General features: G+C 40.4%; 2 protein-coding genes across 3 annotated transcripts in view; one reads left to right on the forward strand and one right to left on the reverse strand.

The window, feature by feature from the left end:
- LOC145910244 (WD repeat-containing protein 17-like) overlaps positions 1-22905 on the forward strand; it is a 24052-nt gene continuing 1147 nt past the window's right edge. Inside the window, exons 1-25 of one of the 2 annotated variants that reach the window (XM_082997298.1) lie at positions 1-174; positions 241-424; positions 605-835; positions 1027-1152; positions 1227-1349; positions 2002-2124; positions 2451-2629; positions 2782-2950; positions 4156-4247; positions 5299-5381; positions 16849-16935; positions 17263-17427; positions 17812-18014; positions 18589-18738; positions 19120-19247; positions 19404-19529; positions 19870-20081; positions 20384-20495; positions 20578-20705; positions 20865-20988; positions 21228-21328; positions 21459-21604; positions 21662-21799; positions 22111-22318; positions 22658-22895. In XM_082997298.1, coding sequence (XP_082853424.1) covers positions 49-174; positions 241-424; positions 605-835; positions 1027-1152; positions 1227-1349; positions 2002-2124; positions 2451-2629; positions 2782-2950; positions 4156-4247; positions 5299-5381; positions 16849-16935; positions 17263-17427; positions 17812-18014; positions 18589-18738; positions 19120-19247; positions 19404-19529; positions 19870-20081; positions 20384-20495; positions 20578-20705; positions 20865-20988; positions 21228-21328; positions 21459-21604; positions 21662-21799; positions 22111-22318; positions 22658-22895 — 3702 coding nt within the window. In that variant the 5' untranslated portion in view covers positions 1-48. The remainder of the gene's footprint in view (positions 175-240; positions 425-604; positions 836-1026; positions 1153-1226; positions 1350-2001; positions 2125-2450; positions 2630-2781; positions 2951-4155; positions 4248-5298; positions 5382-16848; positions 16936-17262; positions 17428-17811; positions 18015-18588; positions 18739-19119; positions 19248-19403; positions 19530-19869; positions 20082-20383; positions 20496-20577; positions 20706-20864; positions 20989-21227; positions 21329-21458; positions 21605-21661; positions 21800-22110; positions 22319-22657; positions 22896-22905) is intronic. The other variant, XM_082997299.1, reaches the window with a different exon arrangement.
- LOC145910630 (uncharacterized) lies at positions 5994-11647 on the reverse strand. The gene is made up of 12 exons (XM_082997819.1): positions 11548-11647; positions 10264-10394; positions 9781-10051; positions 9357-9506; positions 9000-9117; positions 8783-8933; positions 8497-8596; positions 8222-8290; positions 7864-7977; positions 7669-7782; positions 7356-7478; positions 5994-6854 (listed from the first exon to the last, which is right to left on the reverse strand). Exons 1-12 carry the CDS (start codon positions 11630-11632, stop codon positions 6115-6117), a joined length of 2166 nt encoding a protein of 721 aa, XP_082853945.1. The 5' UTR covers positions 11633-11647; the 3' UTR covers positions 5994-6114.

Genomic DNA, 22905 nt, shown 5'->3' on the forward strand with positions numbered 1-22905 from the left:
GCAAAAATGCTTGCAGGAAAAATATTTTAAATGGATTAACGTTGCACAATGTCATCTAAAATCAGGCAAGTTGGCTTGGTTCCAGCTGGCTGTCAGCCATGGAATAACAACATGGTTTCAGGGTGTGGGCCAGCATTTGCCTTTTGTGCCACCCTTGCTGTTTACATTTATGAGGTGAGTATGTGACAAATAGGCCCTCAAAACTTTCAAAAGATTTAAATAAGGTGGCTGTGCTTTTAGTATGATTCAGACTATGAAGAATACAAGTTGACTTCTATCAATGCATCACATTCAAAGACAATTTTGTCCTTGTCTTGGAACATGGTTAGTAAGGAACAGTTTGCCACTGGTGGTGCCGATCAGTTGATTACAGTTTGGGATGTGAAAAAGCGCAAAGTTGTTGCAAAACTGGAAAATACGCAAGGTTTGAAATATGATATTCTTGTGTTGTCGCTGTGTTGTTTTTGACCGATATTTCTTTTTTCATTTGTAATACAACACAAAATCTTTAAATTAGGTTTGTTGAAGTAGACACACCTACCACCCTTACAAGCAAATTTTTACAAAATCAATCTGTTCTTGTGATATTCTTAATTTTGAGCAGGTTTTCCAAGATGTATTGGATGGATTCCAGACAAAAAGCAATGCACTGCATTGGCTTACTGTGGCCAGCAGGGTCCAGTATATGTTTGGGAAACTTCATCCGATTCTGTTCAAACATTTGATGGTACCAGTGGATTTGATAGTAACATAACACTTTTTAAATGGCATCACACTGATGTTAAGAAATTTGTGATTGGACATGTGGATGGAAGCCTGTCGTTGTTTTATTCTGGTAAGTTTCGGTTTTCATTTATAGTTATCATAAATAATTTCCAAAATAATTGGGAATTAAAGTGTCTTTTATCAGCAAACATTACATGCAATGGATAATTATCATCAAACATTACATGCAATGGATAATTATCATCAAAAATTCTTGCTTTTGGATAGAGCAAATGCAGTAAGTATATTGTAAACATTTAGGAAAGCGTAATAAACACTGTTTGAGACCATCAGAGGACTCATCAGCTGGGGATGTTGATCCTGTATTGGCCGTGCTGTGGGATCCTCTCTCCACTGACTATTTACTGGTTTCAAGAAAAATGTCAGGTATATACCAGAGTTGTTTTGCAAGTGATATTGCTTACAAATAACTGCTGTGGTCTAATATTTAAACATTTTAGGTGTTCAGTTGGTTGACACAACCTCTTTTACCATTATAACCACCTTTATAATGCCAAGCAAGATGGTTTCGACCAAGTCACTGACATGGATTGATTCAGCTCCTGGCATGTTTATTTCTGGGGGTAGGTGCTGAAATCAAATAGCCACTTTATATGCATTTTGCTGCTACAAGGTTTTCATTAAATTGGTTTGTAGTTGTATTGCAAGGCACTTGTCGTACATACTGTATATGCACATCTGTCCAACATGTACCTTTCCACTAGTTTCTGTAATGTGGTTTTATTCATTATTTAAGCTTGGCATATTAAATATTTATACCTTAGCCTGTTGTTTAGGCTCTGCAGGGAAGGTAACGATCAGAACATATTTTCCTTTGTGAACATGCTTGTCAGGTTTATGACCTGATAACGCACTTACAGGGCAGCCATGCATATATTTGTATAGTGGCTTAATAATGTTTGATTATTTATGCATTATGTGCATGTTTAAAATACAATATTTCTGTATTTTTTTTTCTTATTTAGTAAAACGTTTATATTTTATGGATCACTGTACACTAGACTTTGTTTGTGTGGTAGAAGGTATTTTCTTCAATATGATCAAAAGACCAAAGGCTCCTGGCAGACTGTCGATTGCACACCATATCAATAATTATATATTAAAATCCCAACAAAGCGATCTTTAGACAGCTCAGATGGATTTATAAAGAGAAAAATATGTTTCGCCTAAAACGGCATCATCAGTTTCTTTTTCAATATAATTAGTTTTTTTTAGACCATGAAACTGGTGTGTTGAGGTTATGGACTGTTTCACATTCTATGCCACTTGAAAGCAGGAAACTCAAAGCCATTGGTTTTCACTGTGTCTATGCACTTGACTCGATGACAGGCAATTCTGGTAACTATAAATAGCATTCCTACCCTATTTAAATGGATATTATTTAAAACGGTAAATGTTTTGTTGTTGAACAATAAAAAAACTTGATGCAACACACAATATGGCCAAATTAATGTAATGTCTGTAGATCCCAAAAAATTTTTGTGGATTATAAAAACCTTGAAACAGTTATTAAAAGGGTGTATTTAAACTGCGGACAGATGGCCACTGTTTCAACCCAAAATGTCTCATCAGTGCAGCTGGTGTGACTATCAGACGACTTTGCTGACCAAACGGCCAAGTTATTTAAATAGTTTGAACACAATAACCAATTCTTCCCCTGACAGGAACTAGGGAAATTTCCCATTTTAACCCTGGGCGAAATGGAAAAAGACTGTCTTCCACTTCTTCTTCATCCAGCCAGGCTTACTCTGTCCCACCAGCACAAATTGTTTGCACATTTGCTGATGGAGGGGTTGGACTTTATAACTTGCAACACCACAAATGGAGCTTTTTAAGGGAACAGGTACAACTCAGTTGTCAGCTGAAAAGACAGTTGCTTAGTTAATTGAATTTATGTAACCTCATCATCCTTACATGTTTTGCCAATCTACCTATAGTTGTGCAATATATTGAAAGCATTTTCTAACATCTTGACACACAATGCTATTATTTCAGGCTCACATTGAAACCATATTTGATTGCAAGTTTAAACCTGACCAACCTAAGGTTCTGGCAACCAGTTCATTTGATGGAACCGTGAAACTGTGGTCAGTGGATGACCTTTCCACGATTCAAACCACAACAGGGAATGAAGGAGTCATTTATTCAATATCTTGGGCACCAGGTAGCCGTGATTTGTGTTCAAGTTGATGCTCTGTAGAAATATTTAAGTAATATTAATTGTATTGGTTAAATGTTCCGATAACTATAAAAACATATAGCAAGATGTGTTTTGTATGGTTTGATAGAAAAAGCATATACAACTGCGTTTAACAAAGCCATTGTTGTGATTGATTGCAACAAAACAAGAGAAATTAGTTGGAATTTTGTCAAGGAAAAATTTTGTTAAATTTTTTGCATTTGTTGCATTGCCCAACACATGTTGGTCATTGCCACATTCAATTCAACTCCTTTGTGCACTGCACCGTTCACCACGGGCTTTACACAAACGTTAAAAGATCTTAGACCGGCGTAAATCCCCTTTTTTAAGAAATAAATCCTTCAGCTGGCCCTTTAAATCTTTCCCCGTCCTCAATAGCGGTAATGATGCGTGAAGAACGATTACTAGGTCGAAGGCACTCGTCGGAAATCGGCGGTTTGCGAAGCCGTTTGTGAGTGCGCATAACGCGTATAAATAGTATTCGTAACTTGATGGAACGACATTGTTTTTGACAGCATTAACTACCAAAGAAATAAATGCGATCACCCATAAATAAACCAAATTCCTCGTTTAATAGGTTTAACACATTTTATTTACTTATCGTTGCTATGGATAAGATAAGACCGTGTTTCATGTTTCTACATTGCTTGCTCTTACCTATACATAGATCCGTAATCTTAACACACCCCCTTTACAAAGGACGGTTTTGTGAATCTGTTGAATTCCTAAGATCGTTATAAAGGAAATTTAAAAACAAATTATGATTCGTACCAAAAAATAAAATGTAACAAAAAACTAAGCGAAACCTAAAATAATCGAAACATCGATAATATTATAGGTTGTCGTGGAAGTCGTTCAAACCTCGAAGACAATGATACGCCCATAGCCCTGGGTTTTTTTTTCACCAAAATATTTTTGTCAAATGACCGAAATGCCAGCAAAAATTTAGGACATTTTCAATTTATTTTGGTCATTTACGTTATAATTCTTTCCTTCGCAAAAATGTAAGCAACTTAAATAATCTAACAGCCAATTTCCTTTGGGACATTGTGTCCGAAATGGCTGTCATTTTTTGTGACATTTCTAAAAAAATTGGGTCAATGACAGACAAATGACACAAAAAAAAACCAGCCATAGCCAAGTATCAAAGTTGTCTTTTCTGATTGCAGCCGACTTGAACCTGCTTGCATGCGGCACGAGGAAGCGCGGGGTTTTCATATGGGATCCGACCAAAGGCAAAGTGATTCGGAGATTCAAAGAGGTGAGTGTCCAGGTCGAAATTCAGGCGCATTCCATAAGGCGTGTTTGCTTTGGACAAGTACTCGAGTGCGAATATCTCAATAGATTGCTTTCAAACGCCGGGGCAATTTCTGTTGACATACATTTTATGAGTCCTGTAAGTGATGGATCTTAAAGTTTAATCTATGTAGACTCGGGTTTCTAAGTTGCAATGGTTTGTGTCGATCCAAGTACTGGTCACGGTCCTACAGTTTAGATATGTATTGCTTACAAATTAAGCCTTTTAGGCGAATTTATGCCGATATATTGTTTAAAACAAACCCATATGTTTGGGGAATTTAATTGTTTAAAGGCTTCCTGCCCCACCGCAAAATTTGTTGTGATCGATAGTAAATATTGAGGACAACTTTAATAAAACGATAAGAATTACGTAAGCTTACGCAGCACACTGATCATTAGGATTCATTTGCTTCCATAAAGAATCGCGTTATCTTCTCATAAACCGACTAAAAAACACTAACAGCTCGCCTAACCTGCACCGAAACTCAATGGACCAAGAAATTCAAGTAATTGTTTTGAGTTGGTTGCTATCAACGAAGCGAAAAATGTCGCCACCGCCTTTTGTTATTTCATTGTTACCCGAGGCCCGCAAGTTTATCAGTTGCGTAGCAACGGTGGTTTTCAGTTGGACTCCAGCGCCTAAATTTTGCGACGAGTGTAAATTGAATACGGATTCAATTGAGGAATTGCTTTGGTATAAACGCACGATCACTGGGTCCTTCTGTACAACAGTAAACCTGCAATAGGGCTTTGTCCTTTCAAATCGTAATGTGATTTACTGAAGTATTAAATGTTTATTCATTGTGATGCCACTTAACTGTATGTTCCATGTATTTAACACCACAACCCGAACAAATTTGCCTTAATGTTGTACCACGACCCAAGGTTTGAAGGTCCAAGTTTTGTTATCCCGACCAATTGCTGTATTGTGAGTTATCGGTTAGCGTTAAAATGTGCCTTGTGTTTGACCTTCGTCTCTATATATAACCGATAACTGTTACCGTATATTTCAGCATGGACTTCATCCTGTGTATTGTGTGGCATGGAACCAACGAGATTCTCACAGACTAGCTTCGTGTTCCGCCGACGGAAATTGGTATGTTACGTTTGTATAGTCTGGCGTTAAGTGACCCTGTTACCCCCCAGTCTATTGCATCCTTCGAAAATGGTGACTTTAAACCGCAACCATTTCAAAAGGAAGTTGCAATTTAGTTTTACAGCGAATATTAATCCTTTACTTGAAAGCTATAAGTAAGATTTTCGGAACAAAGTAGTGACAGCATACGTCTAAAGATCTTGTTTCGTGGTACAAAAACTAATTTACGGTTGTTATAACTTTGTCATCAAACTTCAAGGATAGCGGTGTAGTGGTTCTACGTTGTTTTTGCATTGATATCGCAAACTGTCAGTCGCCCTGCCACAACACATGTTGAAAGATCGTATAACAAGACTTTAATGTGAGAAATATTTTATTCAAACATTGCAAAGGAAAAATACAAGCAAAAAAAACAGGGAAATAAAAACGACACCGATTCGTGTCGTTATAGCAAAACCTGAGACAACGATCTTTATTCAATATTTCGTTGCGTCATCACAAAACAGATGCGTCATGACTTTTGCCACTTCGGATCAACGTGTGATTTGTCAACAGCGGGCAGATATATATATTCTGAGGGCATATGCCGTTGATTTCATGCATTTAACATGTGTAAATACTCATAGAAAATAAATATCTGACGTATACGTGCAGCGTATATGACTTGCTTGGAATGTTTGTTTGACTATTGGCACGTGTGGTTTATGTATTCTTCATTCTCTCCACTCCATGCTCATCTCCAGCAGGACAGAACCATGGCAACCAACAGGGTTCCCAAGGTCTGCAGCAGCAGAACGAATAGTGACTGACTTCTGACACTTGCGGCGCCACCTTCACCTCCAAACCGGGCCGGGGCCTTTGTATCCCTTGTGAGAAGTTTGGGGGTGGATACAGGTTTCCTTGTGGTTGTCGTGGTGGAAGCCGGTCGTGGCGTGAAGATCGATGTTGCGTCATCAGTTTTGACGTCAGAAGTTGTTTCATCAGACTCGGTAGTGACGTCATGTGGCGTGGCAACTTCAACTGGCGTCGTTTCGGAGGTTGAAGTAGTTTCAGCAACGGTTGTCGTGGTTATCACAACAGTCTCCTTTTCCGCCGTGACGTCAGTAGTCTGTGACGCAGCGCTGACGTCAACGAACTGAGTCGATGCTTTGGGGGTGGTTGGCACGGTTGTGGTTGTTTGTGTTTGGGCGACAGATGTGGATTCAGTAGCTTCAACCGTGGAAGCCGCTGTACTTGTGGTAATGACCTCAGCAGTTGTACTGGAGAAAGTGCTTGAAGCCAAAGTCGTGGTGCTCGACTCTACGGATACAGCTGGCATCCTGGTCGTCGATGTCGCTTCAGTCGAAGGCTCCTGAGTTTCTGTGACCATCACAGTCTGTGTGGTGGCTTGTGTACGAGCTGTTGTGTTGTCCACTACCATCACATCGGTGAAGTTCTCGTACAAACCGTAGTCGTCCCATCCAGCTGTGGTTGCTGTGAATATGCGAGAGACGTTAATTGGACGCTGGTAGAAAAATGTATCACACGACTGACAGTGGAACCACAGCGAGACTGTAAGTGTCACTCATGTAACCCAATTGCGAAGGTCACTGTTAGGCACGACTGATCGCGTACAATTAGCGTTTTTTTGCATACATGCTTTGAACGTTGACTGGACCAAAAATATCCAGGGTTGTTTATTTTGTACTTTCTAACACAAAAGAAGCTAGAATTCACGTTTAGGAATGACCAATTGCTCCACCTCAAACAAAATTATTCCGAAACACCCAGTTATGACGGTCTATTGTTTCAAGGTAGTTATTCAACAACTGTTAGTTTAAACATTATTGTTTGTTTTTTGGGGGGAAGGGGGGGTATTTCCGGGTCGTAACCTTCTTTTAAACACTATTCTGCTTCCTTAATGGACTCAAAACCTGTAGTCCGTAGTTTTGTAAAAAAACAGAATTTTCTTCTCGGCTATTTGTGGTTGGTTACCTTCTCCTGGACAATCCAGTTCATCTCCACCATCAGGACAATCATCCTCCCCGTCGCATATCCAGAAAGCTGGGATACAATTCCCAGCCAAACATGGTACATAATCGTCTGGGCACGCGGTGCCTATAAATATTAACACATGAGAAAGCAGTTCCCTAACTTAAGGAAGAGATTTAGTTTTTTTTCGTGATAATAATGTAAATTTAATAAGGTGTTTCTTAAAAGGCGAATTGGTTGGCTTTTCAAATAGTGCATCACGTTTTATAGTTGGCAAGACCGCTTTGGATGACCTTAGGTTAAAAGTCTTTCCTACCTTGCGTGTTGGAGGTACTGGGTTCTGAAGTAGCAGACGGTGACGACCAGTTAGTAACCGATTCCACTGTGGTGAGGTCATCTGTCAGAATTGGTGGCACCAACTTGTCATAGTCTAAAATAAATTTATTTGTTTCGCTGATTTGGAACATTCTCTACTGTCGAGGATTAAGAAAAAAACTCTTAATATCCGTACCTTCACAGTCGTTTTCGTCGTCATTGTCGGGACAATCCATCATTCCGTCGCACACGTAAAATTTGGGAATGCAGCTGTAGCCGGAGATGCATGCGTACTCGTATTGGTTGCAGGCTGCGCACGAATTTTAATAATAGGAAATGCTCAATTTGTCCAAAAATTATTTCGATCTTTCTTGGAATATTTCGACACATATTTTTGTATTTTTATTATCGTGTTTGAAATGATTCTTGACATTAAAGACTGATGTTTTTGAAAGAGTACAAAATATTAAATAGGCATTGGGCAAAACATAGTTCGTTTTTAGTTCTAAAGACTTCACGCTTATTTTTGCCTCTTATGTCATCCGTATACTTACTGGCTTGTGGAACTATCGTTGCGGCGGTGGATGTGGCAGTGACAATCGACGAATTTACTTCTGGCGTTTCTGCACAAACGACAAGCCGAAGCGTGCAATTAGAAAGTGCCGTCAAAATACAAGCAATTTTAAGAACACTTGCCCGAGGCGCACAACCAGCGTCAAGTGGCCAACGGACCGGCAATTTTAAGCTAGTCGGCGGTTTAAAAGAATCTAAGCGATTTTAAATCCTAACAAAACCTTTGGTTCCGGCGCTACTTGTTATGGAGTCTTACCTTGCGTCGAAATGGACGTGCAGCTTCCGTCTACGATTGTCACGTCGTCAAGAGCGATGTCGCCTTCGTGTCCACGACCTCGGACGCCGATGAACATAATCTGTTCGGAAAAAAGAAAGACCAGTCAGTTGTAGGTTCAACTCTCATTAAAAACAACTAAGGGTCTACAGTTGTACTTTTATTGATGGTGTTTAAATGCAATGTCTCAAATCGACAGTTTGTAAATACAACTTAATAACCTCTAAATAAATAGTCTCTGTCTGAGAAAAAGGTCCCAATTTCTTACCCTAAATGGTTCGTACTGGTGCGGGATGGTCAACCGTCCTTCGATCCACCTCTGGCCTTGGTCGCCCGTCTTAAACCAGCTGATGGTGCTTGTTTTTCCCACCAGAATGGCAACTCTTAGAGTTCCAATATCGCCACCATACATATGGTACCTGTGATAAGTATTGTGTTAACCGAAAAAAATGTCCCACTGAATTCAAAATTCTTGCCACACTCACCAAAATCGGAGGCACATTTCTCCGTAGCTTGCGTTGAATGCTTTTGCTGGTGTTACAAGGATTGCTTCTTCGTTAGGTCGGCGGGGGAGAGACGCCTCAATGAATGCGAATTTGCCAACTGCATCAAAACACCGTATTTTAAACTCATAATGACGTTCATAATGTGATGTCACAGATTTTAGTACAAATATTGGTAGCCAGTTTACGACTTGCTGTCGATTTCAGCTATTTTAATAGTAGTTTTTTAGTAACGTTTAGGCTACATGCTTGCCTATAAACCGATGCAGTAATTGTTGGTTCCCAATGTTTTTTTTGTCCTAAACGAGCTTACGCTGGTATTTACAGATATTTACTTACTTGCATTTTGAAGAGTGTGATCAAATGTTGGGCCGGTCAATGTTGTTCTGGTTCCGCTCTCCTTGATCTCCCAGTCAAACATATCATCCGGGTGCCCCAAATTCTCCCATCCGTCACACACGCCTTGCTGGAAGTCGCAATCAAACTGATCTGAAAGAATAAAAGCATTGCTTCGTTATTATTGGCGGGGAACTGACACAAGATGTCCTAATTTACATGCGTTTAATGTCGAGCTCAAATCGTGCGAATGTGGCATAAACGTGCAATGGATAACGACAAGCCAATGCAATGACGAAAAATTCTCGAAGAAACAACTTTCAGTCGCTCGCGTGGGGTGGAACCCTCTGCGTCCGGTATACATTTAACAACTTTGGTATATTACCATTTAGTACAAAGGTATAAATACTTGAGACATGTGACTTACCGGGCACACGATCGACGGCATTCCACAAAAGGTTAAACCCCTGACCTTCGGTGTCGTCATCTGAGTAGAAAGCAACCTGAACTCGGTTCGTCCTACTTCGTACCTCACCAAAGGGTAAATCCCCACAGAAACGCGTTTTGCCGATGAAACGGCTCGTCTGCCTTGAGTCGCTGACGTTTAGGGTAAACCCCTCGGTGACGTCATGCAAAACGAGGCCGTCGAAGGTGCAGTCGGGCGGTCCGTACTCGATGTCGATGCTGTTCAACATGAACTGTTGCGACATAAATACGTAATGGTTATTGTTTGCAATCCTATGCATTTTCGGGGTAAAATGTACACTGGAAATTGGTTGCGATTTGTATGTTGAACATAGCTGCTGTACAACATTTAAGTTGATTATTTGTAAACTTTAATAGTTCCTAAGTCAACACTTTCACGAAGTAATTCCAGTTAAACTTGTTTTATCTCGCTTAAATTACTCACCTGCACTTGTTGATTCTCGGGTACTATTATTTCCCATTCGCAGTAGGTGTTGGGCGGGTAATACGCCCCATCGCTGAAGTTTGGACTTTTAATCGAACCGACATTGCCAAAGAATTTCTGTCCGCATGTGCCTGAAAATGGTTTGTGGTTAGTGAATTTTGCAAGGGTTTAAACAGGTTCATGAGAACCAGCATTCAATGCAGGTCGGTGTGTGCTGAAGTGCTATGGCAAGGGTGTAGGGGAGAAGAATATTTAGAGCGAATGCGCCCACAAACTTCCAGATAAAAGTAGCGCAGTACGCCATGCTTATTGTAACATAAAAATGTATACAAAAGCCCAAAAATAACTAAATAAGTCTACTGTACATGTACCACCAATTCAGGATCTAGCAATGTGTTTGTATTAAACTCTGTGTTGTCATATTTTGACTAAACGCTTTTGGTATTGGGAGTATTAAAAAGGCTGATTTATTGATTACCTTTAAAAACGAGTTTATTTTGACTGTTTAAAACTCAAAGTTAATGAGCGCCTGCTTTCTTGGGGGAGTTAAACCAGTAATCAATTCATTCTGGTTGCAAATTTCTTGGAAAGTCCTACTCAATTGGCTCCCCCAGGTCACACACGTTCTAATCTCCCAACTGTCTATCTAACACAATTGCCGCATTCTACGATCAATCTCGTTTTAATTGTGACGACACAAGGTGTTTTGGCGCGTCACGATGTTTCGATTGTTAACATAATTTGTTTTTGAACGCTTTGATTGCTTATACGTGAATATAATGGGAAATTGTCAATAACAAATAAGTCTTTTGCGTAAACCCAAAATTTCGCTTGGGTGTTTTTTGGCCGTCAAAAGCAAAGCAAGCAATGTGAAATAGTAGAAATTTTTAAGCTGGAATATCGACTGCAGCGAATTATCTTCAGCAATTAAACTGTCCAGAGGTCCAACACCCGGCACAATCTGCCTTCTCACTCGTTGTTCTCGACGTTGGCCCATAAAATTAAGTGTGTAATTGGCGCTTTAAGCCATGTTGCGCGAAAAGGTTTAGTTTGTTCTTTGTTAAACTGCCGACATCAATATTACAATTCTCATGATCACAGAGCTTAACAAAACCTTGAATATATCATTTGGTGTAAAACCTAAGCGACCAACTTATCATCATTTAGCTGTGGAATACAACAACATATTTGGCTGCTGTAAAGGTTTGGGGATGTCGTGGTTGGGGCACAAATATTTTCGGTTATTCCGTATGAAATTTAGTTAGTATTACTGCTTTTACTTACTGGCTTTGTTGACAGTTGTTTGAGAGAAGGTCGTTGAAAATAAGGTGAAGATGGCGATTAAAATCCTCATGTTCGCTTTTTGCATATTTCTACTTTTTAAAGCAACCTGTAATAGCAAATATTGCAAAAATGATCAGAACTGTACACGTATATGTTTTTATACTGCTTGCAAATTACGTAAAGGGTGACTGCTGCTTGGAAAAAAATATATTTTACGAAACAAAAAACAAATTAACAAAAAGCAAACAAAAAATCTTCTCGCAAACTTTCAAGCTGTAGCTTTTCTGTCAAATCCTCAAGCTTTGACTCAGAATAAATCGAGACTGACCTCGCGTCAACGTTTGCGCTTAGCTATGTACCTTGGCACGAACACAACACGTCACACATTACGTTACACTGTGGTAATTGGGCTCATTTAAGTGGGTCAAACGCACCCTAACTGGCGCTAAGGCCCTGGCACAACTCAGCAATGACATAAGTCTGGTAATTAGGCATTTTATAAACGATCTTGACGACATTTTCGACGGAAGACCGTTTTAACTGCTGGTCGTTCGATTCCGATTAGGCTTGAAACAGCATGTTGTTTCGAGACTTGCTTAATTTGTGATCTTGGTGATGAAGAGAGTTTAAGTGCGTTCAGGCAACGTGTAATTTGTCTTGTGCGGCAGCTGCGTTTTTGGTTTCTTCGATACTGGACCAACGTCTCGTCTCTGTCGCAAATGTTTGTCATTAAAATTTGCTTCATTAAATAACTTGTTCCGTGCCTGTTTCACCTGAGTTTCGGTCTTAAAAAATCTTTTTTCTTTATTTAAATTCTGACTAATGGTTGAAAACCAAATTTTTTTTTTTTTGCTGACTTTTATTGCGTTATAAACGTATTACGTTATACTGACATAAGCGATACCGAAATTTTTGTGCAAGCATCTGGCCAACAAACCACAACTTGTCTCCTCTCGAAAATTCGATAATCGTCCTCTAAAACCACAAAGTCGAATATTCTTACTCCATAACAGACACCAGTTATGTGTTTACTCAATTAACTCTTCAAATGCGAATGCGTTGGCCTATATGGCCCGTGTATGTCACTTTCTTAAAACTCGCCCCCTTTTTCTTCATAATCGTAATACATCCAGGTATTGTTCTAACACCAACCCCTCAAACGCCGCCCCCAAGGGCTTTTGTTACGTCACTTGCATTGTTACCGCACAATGCTCTTTCTCCCTTCTGTCTGCGACCGGCGGCTTCTGAGGACCCAAAGGCCGACAATTAACCGCAACAAACCGGCTTATTTCATTTATTGTTGGGTTTGACGAATAAATTGGTGCAGCGATTGCAAACCGAATCGTCTGCACCTTGATGTGTTGTGTTTGTCTGGGCACCGTTAATAATCGATAATTGAACTTTTATATTTTGTTGATCAAATTTTAACCCTTGAAAATCTTCCCTTACTGAGGAAGATTCAGACAAGAGATAGAATTTAAAAATCGCAAAGGCAAATTTTAACTGGTCAGTTGCCTTGAAAGAGTCACGGATCTGATATGACGGCAACTTTTGATTAAACTGCAATACAACATACATTACCAACACTAACGCGAATATTTCATTTTGTTTAAAAGCAAACGTGACCAATTACGCCTCTCGCGTATGGAAAAACCTCGTAAGCTTGTGTCTTGCTCACAATGCACTATTTAATCCACAGTTTTTTCATCCCGTCCATTCCCTCGGGTGCAAACAGCAACAAAGTATCGCCGGCAATAACATGACGCATCACAAACACATTTCATATCCCCAAAGCCGTAACTCAACTGACCAGCGCCGCATTCTAATGCAACGTTGGCCAAAACGTTCGCGGCGCCTTGGCCTGCAACGTTAAACGGCCTTCTAACTTGCTGGAGAATCCGACACTTCTAAACTTCACAATGCGGCAGGAACGCACGAGTTTAATACGCAGTTTAAAGTGAATTTGTGGGGACGGTGCGCACCGGAAGAGCTAGTCTTTTTACGGCTGTGACCTTTCCTCGTTGATTTCAGTTAATTTTAAGATGTCAGGCATGTTCCACCTTGCTAACCGAGCCATTGTTTTGCATATAAACGATGCGACGTGTTTGGGTTTCGGGCGTTTCGCGAGAATATTGTTATATGTCAATAAAAATTTCGTGAAAAATTTTATTCCCTTGTTACCTTTCGACAAGGGAAATTTTAGCACGCAAAGGGTACACGTGGTGCTGCTGGTCGCTCGACTGTTTTTTTCCCTAAAACATCAGTAAAAGGCCAACATCCTCGTGACACCCCGTAAGAAAAGTGGCCTTGCAATGCTTTGCAATTTGTCGCTACCTATGTAAACTGTTATAACGGACCGGCAAATGCGATAGCGGCGTTCGCGAGCATGACGACGAAGGCCATCATTAGCCTGAAAATGAACACATTCTGGCCCTCAAGAGGACCGGATACACCGCACTAGGTTCATTACAAGTCCAACAACACACAATCTTCGCAAAGAATAAAACCACATTTTGTCATTTGAGTATGTGTAATATCGTTTGGCGCATGGTGGTATTTAACGTTTATGCTCGATTATATACGATGTCTGCCACCATAGTTGGTATTATTAGAGCATTCCCACCCCACCGTGGTGGTTTGATAAACTGCGACTGAGTTTTACGGTTGGTTCATGTAGCGGAATACTTCAGCAATTAATATAATGGTTTGCGGAAAGAATGTGTTTGCCTATTTCTAGTCAAAATTCAATGGATTTGGAGATCGAGGCTGGTCATTTGATTCGTAACCTTTAAGGTTGCAACAGCACCTGTTGTTTTTAGCAACATGATAATCTCACAGAAAGTTCAGCGTCTGTAAGATTTTGTGCCAAGAAGATTCATTTCCCTTTTACGTAAAACGACTCTGTTCCAAAACACGTTTGAATTCAGTCACGTGCTAAAGCCTCAAAGCAGCCGCAAAATACATGACTGCGAAACACGTTACAGTTCGTGATTTGCTCATATTTCCATTAGTACGTGGTAATTGTCTGCCAGAACGTGCCCTTTTCTGACTGCCAAAGTCTCACGCGTGCTTGTAATTGTTACGAAAATTTGGATAATCGTTAGGCCAATGCTACAAAATTATTTTTGGGGTATTAGGCCATTTTTTGAATATTGTATTTCCAATGAAACTGTGCCACGTATAAACAAAGTGGAGCCAATAATATGATTTCTGTCACTTGGTGTGACTCTTGACGACTTTGCAGACCATACGGACTTCCACTTAGTGGTGACGATACAATCAACGTTATCCGTTGGGCACCAAACGCACTGACCGTATCGTCGGCAAAGTCGTCTATATAGGAGAGTCACACCAAGCTGCACTGATAAGACCTTAGGTCGAAACAGTGGCCATATGTATGTAGCTCACAGAAAACTTTGTCCCTGCTATGGTTTAAAAACCTCCGTAAAGAAGAGACGAATTCGATGCTTCAGGCAAAAAAGCGGTTCCTATTATCAAATTACCTTTCCGTAACTATTTCACGTATTGACAATTCATCAAACGTTTCTCGAACCACAAAACCAAGCACTTACAAGTCAACATATAGGTGAAGTACAGCAAAAATCTTTAAACACTATTTCTTCTATACAACTCTTAAAATGTGTATAGGAATCTTATGGTCAACAAAGACTCGGTACCTGATTTTTTTACAAGATATATTGCAGAGAAACTGTTTCTAGGAAACCCAAGTCATTTGTCTTTCTGTTGTTTCTGACATATATATATTTCGCCAACAATTAGGCATCGTCAGTATCACTAAAACAACAACCCTCTGTTCTATTGTTCTCAATCTGCCTTGATGTGAAGTAAAATTGAATCGAAGTAGTCAGCATAGCTTCGTTCTGGGAAATGCGACCCGATGATAATTACCGCTTTTCAACACAACGCCAATACCTGCAAGCAGGTCGTCACGATTTCAAGTGCTCTATCGCTTTACACTCATTTTATGATCTTACATTTCCTCACTCAATTCTCGTGCGACAGACTATAATTGTTGTGTTTGTTTTTGAATGCAAACGGACGATTTTTCCACCACCTGCTGCCAGTTACAGCATTTTTGTTAAAAGAGCGCAGTTGTTTGTTAATGTGCGTGTGTAATGGTAACACAAAGCATTGAAATACGCAGTAGTAACGCGTTCTAATATATGAAACCACTTGTAATGATGTCGTTTATCATTTACAGCACTTTTAAACTTTGCGATGTCATGAAAACCATGATGATGCTTCAAAGTGTTGCAGAACGCCATTATTAAAGAAAAATGTACATGCGTGAATTCAAAAAAGATAAAAAAGTAACTCGCCTTTGTACAATGCTAGTACTCGATAATATTTAAGCCATACTGTTACGAGTTGTACATTGTGACAAATTGTGCCGTAAAACGTAGATGTCTTAAACTAGTTGTGATGGGTCGTGGCTATGTGTTTTCCTTCATATTTCACGCTCCAAACTCAATCGTTCTTGGATAATAATTTATACAAATCAGCTCAATAGCTGCGGAAACCTCATGGGGGTTGCACGGATTTTTATAATTTTGCGGAAACTCGATTGAAGAGATTTTTAATTACATATCTCATGTCGTACTAAACATCCTTATCTGACAAACGACACACGAAAATTATCATAATTTCCTCGACATTTTGACTTTTTCTTTTGTGTCTGGCGTCTGTAACTCACCTACAAAATTCAATCGCCGAACTGACGCTTTTACGTATTTATTGTTAAAACCAAACCACCAACATAATTTATCAACATTTCTGAATCACCAAGAACTAAAGCATTATTCTTGTCCCGAAGTTGGCGCAATCCTCACTTGCCAATAATGTGTCCCTTTCTGTCTTGTCGAAAAAACGCGATCTCCACCATCCGAAATCATCTGACCTGGATTCTATGAAGTGACACCTGTTCCAATTACCTCCGTTTTCCTCTTCTCGTCACCCATACAATATTAATACGTAAACCTGAGCAGGACATATGTTGACTCGCTATTATTCGGCGGCATGTTAATGAATCGTAATTAGCTCCAAATCTGCGTTTTGGGAGACTCGGGATATTGAAATTTTGTTATCATTGCATTAAATATGCAGAAAGTGATTATTCCGCTTGTCTGTGGCGGTCGATTGGCGCGGTCCAGTGCGATCTACATGAATATCGGTACTGTTATGCAAGTTAATAGCTGACATTGAATAAATTTTCTCCATCGCTCGAAAACAGCAGGTGTGTGTGGAGTAACCATGTGTAAAAATACTATTTTTTCTCTTTAGTGTGGTGAGGAGGTTGGACGGCGAAGAACTTAAGAGATTTCCGCACCCTGACGAGGCTGTAGGATGTGAGTGGAGCATTATGGACAAGTAAGTTTCCTTACGGGCAAAGGTGCCCAAGTTAAGTTGTTTAATCTCCTGCCAGTGACCAAGAAATTTAATACAACATTTCATTGCAAATCTAAACGTTTGTTCAATGCCTGACGCATCTTTGCCAAATACGAAATGTTGATGATTTTCGTCAATTGAACAATTGTTTACATATATATATGCTAAAAAGCCGTAATAATTGAGAGCTGCAGTTCATGTTTACATATAATTACTATAAAACAAAAAATATAAAATCTGTACCGCAGATCCCGATATGCTAGGGACAGTAAGGACACCCAGGTATCAACTTATTCTGTAAATTCGCAGAGACCTTTTGGCGACCGGATGTCAGGACGGGGTTGTTCGGGTATGGAACATGCTCTCAAAGACAAACGCCCACTACAGGGCGCTAAAGGGACACGATTCCCGGGTGTTTCACGTTAGGTGGCATCCCCTGATCCGAAACCTGTTGGCAAGCGGTTCGGACGATACGTAGGTTCTTCATACAATCGGGTTTCTTTCTGTTTAAGATTTAGTAATGAATTAACCCACAATGTCAGATTAGACCGGGGTGATCCACGCGTACTTTTTCATTAAAGTCACTGTGGTTGGCAGTTGCAATAATTAGCTTTTCCCGACAAAATGCTAACTGATAATCGTAGTTTTTACATTTATACTTGTCTAAACTATAAGAGAAGACTTGGGGAAAGTTTTGAGAAGGTTTGCAACTCCACATCTGATTAATAATGTTTCATAGTTTTGATTTTATTGTTTTGCCGAGTTCCGACCCTGGTTAACAACATGCTTTGTAACGACATACAAAGAGGCAGTTCAAATAAGTGTTTATTGTCATCAAGCGGTTGTATTGTCTTGCAGCACCGTCCGCGTGTGGGAGATAGAGAGTGAGGCTTGCGTGGCTGTATTGGAAGGCCACACATCGTGCGTTCGAGGATTGTGTTGGAATTACGAGATCGCGTTCCTTCTAACCTCTGGCTCATGGGACAGTACGCTCCGCTTATGGGACGTACGGGACAAGAAATGTATTGAATGTGTGGACGACCACGGGGCTGATGTTTATGGTGAATTGCTTGTTGTGTATTGTTTTACTTACGCTCGTTTTGGGGAGTTTTTATCGGTTAATCTAGATCAGTGCTTCCCAACCAGTGGGTCGCGACCCATTGGTGGGTCGTGAGGCTATTTCAGGTGAGTCGCGAAGCATTTCTAAATGTTACAGTTTTCTATTAGATCACGAAATTATTGCATTATCATTACGTAACATTCGTTTGGTCATATCTCATTGTGGGTCGCACAATAAAACTTGCATTAAAAGTGGGTCGCGAACTGAAAAAGGTTGGGAAGCACTGATCTAGATCAAAGCTCACTCCTGTTGTTACAACTGCGCCAATATTTTACAAGCAAAAAAATCATAGTAATCATTGAGAGCTGCAGGCAGAAGTGCTAGTAGCATTGTTGTATACTCATTGTTACAGCAAGTTAATAGGAATATGACTTTAGTAATACTGGTGCACTGTTTTCGACAGACTGACTGTTAAAGAACTTTATTTGCGCAAGCTTTCGCGAGCTTAATCTCGCTTCATCAAGTGCTGCAAATCAAAAATATGACTTAACCAAAAAATGTTCTTTTATTTCCAGGCCTAGCAACGCACCCTAACAACCCGTTCACCGTCGCAACATCGTCACGTGACTCCACGCTGCGGATATGGTCGCTAGGTGGCGTTACACAAGGATTGTTCTTGCGTGTGTTGGCCGGTGACCCCATAGATGATGTAGTTTCAACGCCAGGTGGGTTGGGTTGGATTGCCTGTAAAAGTGAAAGCAGGAAATTTCGGGTTGAACTCACAAATATGGCACATGTTAAACAGTGGAGAGTCTTGTGTGGATTTGCGTTGTAAATCGTTCGTTATGCTTGCATTTCTTTGACTCGGTAGTCAAGCCCATCGTTCGTATGCTTTCATTTCTTCAAACTTACCAATTTTCCGTTTAGTCAAGTTTAGAGTAGAAACGACCATCAAACACATGAGAAATGCAAAACCGTGTAACTAAATAAACTCATTGTGCATTGCACTCAAAACCATACATTAAACGACGTGGTGATTGTTACCTTAATTTAAACGCGAAAAAGGTATGTATATCGTTAACGTATAACTTTCCCACTTGCTTCAGATGATAACATGAGACAGGGAAATCCTCTTAAGCTCTCAGGTAACATGTCGCGTCACATCACTTCCCTTCTGCGGGAAAAAAAGAACAATTCCTTCGTCAAACTCCGTTGGTTTTCCGAACTCTTCTGCGTAAGTGTTGTTTTTTGGAAGGTCACATATTTGAAATTAAAAAATTAACTGTGTTACTTCTACGTTGTTTATTGACAAAATATCGGTGCTGATATGTTTAACACGAGTAAAACCAGGAGTTGGTCGTGACTTGCATTCATAATTTGTTTTTCGCAGTCTTCTCGAGGCCTGGAAAACCTGTGGGACTTGGTCTGTACTTGTCGAGGTCAACGCGAGTCGACTTTGTCTCAATCTTACAGGAAGGGAATCCTTCACACGAAACACCTGACCAAGTACAAATCCGTAAGTGTGAAACGTTAATTGGCCGGGTTTATGAAGTAAAACATAGACTTCCAACCTTTTTTCTCCACTTTAACTGCTGGACTAAATTTATCCCCATGTTATAGCATACAAATTTTGCTAAATAGTTGTAAAACCAAAGAGAGATATTGAAATACATTCCCGAACGAAATTGTGTTAAACTTTAAGACACTGCTTTAAAAATACATAACCGTTCAAAAACTACACAGCGTACAGTGAAAAGTTTGCAAATTTCTTGCTCACAAAGTAAAGATAATTATACCTCCAAGGCGTAAATTTACTACCGGTTGGAAACTGTTGGCTAAAACCAATTTCTTTGCAGGCTGAAGCAATTGAATGTGAACGCGAGGTGGCGCAACGCAAACCCGGTTTACGTCATAAGGAGAAATCACTCACGCAAGCAGCGGAACTCCACTTGAGACTGGGGAATATACAGAAGCACTGCGAGATTCTAGTGGAACTTGGGGACTGGGAAAGGGCTATTTCACTTGCACCCGGTGTGTCCATGGCTTTCTGGGCAAATCTGACCGAAAAGTAAGCGATTTTCTATTCCTAATTTATATTTTTTTGTTTGGTGATACCAAACAATACTGCAATTGTTTAATCTCGTGTGGGGACCAAAGTAAAGTTGCAATCTCGATTTTACATGACAGCATATACGTGTTATATGACACACTATACGTCATGATCTATTGCGGGTCTTCAGAAATATTAACTGTACTTAGGACCAACTCTTCAAACGTATATATGGTACCCAAAAGGTTGCACTGTCAGTATAGGAATCTTGTTTGTAACAAGCAATAATACGATGATGATGATAATACGTTGCTGTAAAGGTACGCTGCTCTTCTGGAGTCAGAACGCGACAAAGATGCGATCGCGTTTCGGATCGCGGGAGGAAACGTTGAAAAAGCCGTCAACTTTATTACGTCACAAGGGGACCTGCAGGTGCGCACAACTTCCGCCGCTTTGCGTCATGCAATAGTGAATCGGCACCGCTTTGGATTTACTGTTGTAATTTAATCCGCAGGACGCGTTGGTGGTGGCGCAAAGCGCAAAAGAGGGGAATACCCCTCGTGTTATCGTCTCGGAGACGTCGAGTAACGGTGACACGCGAGAAGACGACGGGGATGACAGGCACGAAAAGTACGTAACGAAGTATGTTGCTATGGTTGCTTCCACGGAAAGCTCACTTTACAGCCGTACTTCTGTATACTTATGATGATTTGTTAACTATATACCATTCAAAGAATCGCTAAATCCTATATTTGTGACCAATTGTTTCTGTATGTTAGTCAAAAACTTGTTTTCACGTAGTTTGGTGACAGAGTGTTGCGAGCAGCTCTCATTCCGCTACTTCAACAAGTCTTCTCCCTACGCCGCGGCCTCTATGCACCTCGCGAACGACGATTTCAACAGCGCCATCGACTGCTTGATCAGGGTAATGCAAATACCTTTCAAACATTTGATGACTATGTAACTAAACCAACACGATTATTCAGGTTGTTGTGCTCATATAACAAGCTATTCTCACAGTAACTGAAAGCGAAAACGTCAAAAGACATGTTAAATTTAAGAAGTAGCTGCTAGAGTTGGTTACAAGTGGAGTGCATATAGCGTTGAAATGCATGCGAGATGTAGAAAGTATGTATTCTATTGGATCTTGTATTTTTGCTGCAGGCTAACGAGCTTTCACTGGCTTTGTGCTTGGCCCAGAACTTGAAGGGAAGTTCAAAAAGAGTCGCAATACCTGCTCGGATGTTGGCTAGAAAGCTGGAGAGGTATTCTACTGACTTAAAATATCATATCGTAGGAAAATTACAAATGTCTTGCCCTGTGGGGTGTACTGTAGTATATATACATATAGTAAAATATTATTAAATAAAAAACCGCATATGATTATTTTTAAAGTCTTCATATGCACGATATCGCCATCAAACTGCTGAAGGTATTCGACCCTCCAGCACCCACTGCCGACTGGTCCACCACGCATGACGTATGTGCTCGGTGTGACGTCAATGACCCGGAGACGAAAATCAGAATTCACCAGGCGGCAGGTAAAATGGCAAAAAATAGAATGCTGAGAAAAATGTGAATATATCGTATTTCTTCAGGTTTGCCATCGCCGACGGAGTGCCACGACCGCGCGGTGTCGCACCAGAGCAACGGCGATCTGGTAGACGCGATGAGGTATCACGTGTTAAGCGGAGAATCGCAAACAGGACTGGAACTCGCCATACAGCTCTTTGCAAGTACGCTTACTTGGTTGTATCAAATTGTTAAAAAGGGATTGATGAAAGCTGTGCCGAATTTTAGTTCTGCTTGATTTTTTGTTGTCGAAAAGTAAATACTTCACTAAAACCTTAGCTTGACGAAAAGGAACGTTAGTACTTGTGGGTCAGCTCCCCTTGTCAAAAATTTACAGTTAATATCACAGCAAGTTCTTGCCGGTTCCACCTAAATTCACATAATTTCACCAAAAAAAACAACGTCAAATCAATATACATCAAACCAAATATCATGAACCACCAAGCTCATGTCTTCAAATTTTCGATCTTTGCAGCCCGTTTTACGGAAGACACCGACTGGACAGTCGACGCAGTGACGCGTGACCTTGGGCCTGCATTCGCCATCCGATCCAGCGTATTAAAACTCCAGAAGAACAAAATATTACGAACTAAACTCCTCGCCATCGCGGCTTATTTCGGCGCCTTATTAGCCGTTAGGCGGCGCTATGACTCGGTAGTCAAGCCCTTGTTTATCCACGCCAAGTAAGTTGGAAATTTCAGCGTTTCTGCATTGTGTTGTATGTAGCCTAAATACGCGTACTAGAGGGGCCTTTGGTTTTTTGATCCAGTTTTTATTTACTAATCACATACGCGTACTAGATTGATAATTTAACTGTTTACATGACCAATCGCCTGTTGTTGTGCTTACGCGTTTTTGAAAATGTCTACATAGGATCCAGGTTACGTTCAAGCTAAGGAATTTAACACAGTTACCATTGACTAGATATAGTGATTAATTTATAATGTGGAAACCAATTTCAAGTACTAAACCCATTTTACATACGGTTGTCTGCATCAATCAACCATAACTCGATTCTCTAGATCCCTAGTACAGTTGAGTCAATCGTTTGACCCCCATTTCCCCCTATCGCCACTGAGTGTCCATGAGGAGCTACAAGCTTGGCTTGACCAATCGCAGAACGACACGTACGCAAAATTACTTCACCGGGCAGGCGATGAAACGCAACCAGGCATGACGGGCGTCACGGTGGTTGATTCTTCCGATTTTCCTTCCCACTCGAACGTGGCGACGTCGACGATTACAGGGAAAAAGATAAGTGTAAGTTGTT

Source organism: Ascidia mentula, chromosome 8 (assembly GCF_947561715.1).
Source record: "Ascidia mentula chromosome 8, kaAscMent1.1, whole genome shotgun sequence".
NCBI classification, from domain to species: Eukaryota; Metazoa; Chordata; class Ascidiacea; order Phlebobranchia; family Ascidiidae; genus Ascidia; species Ascidia mentula.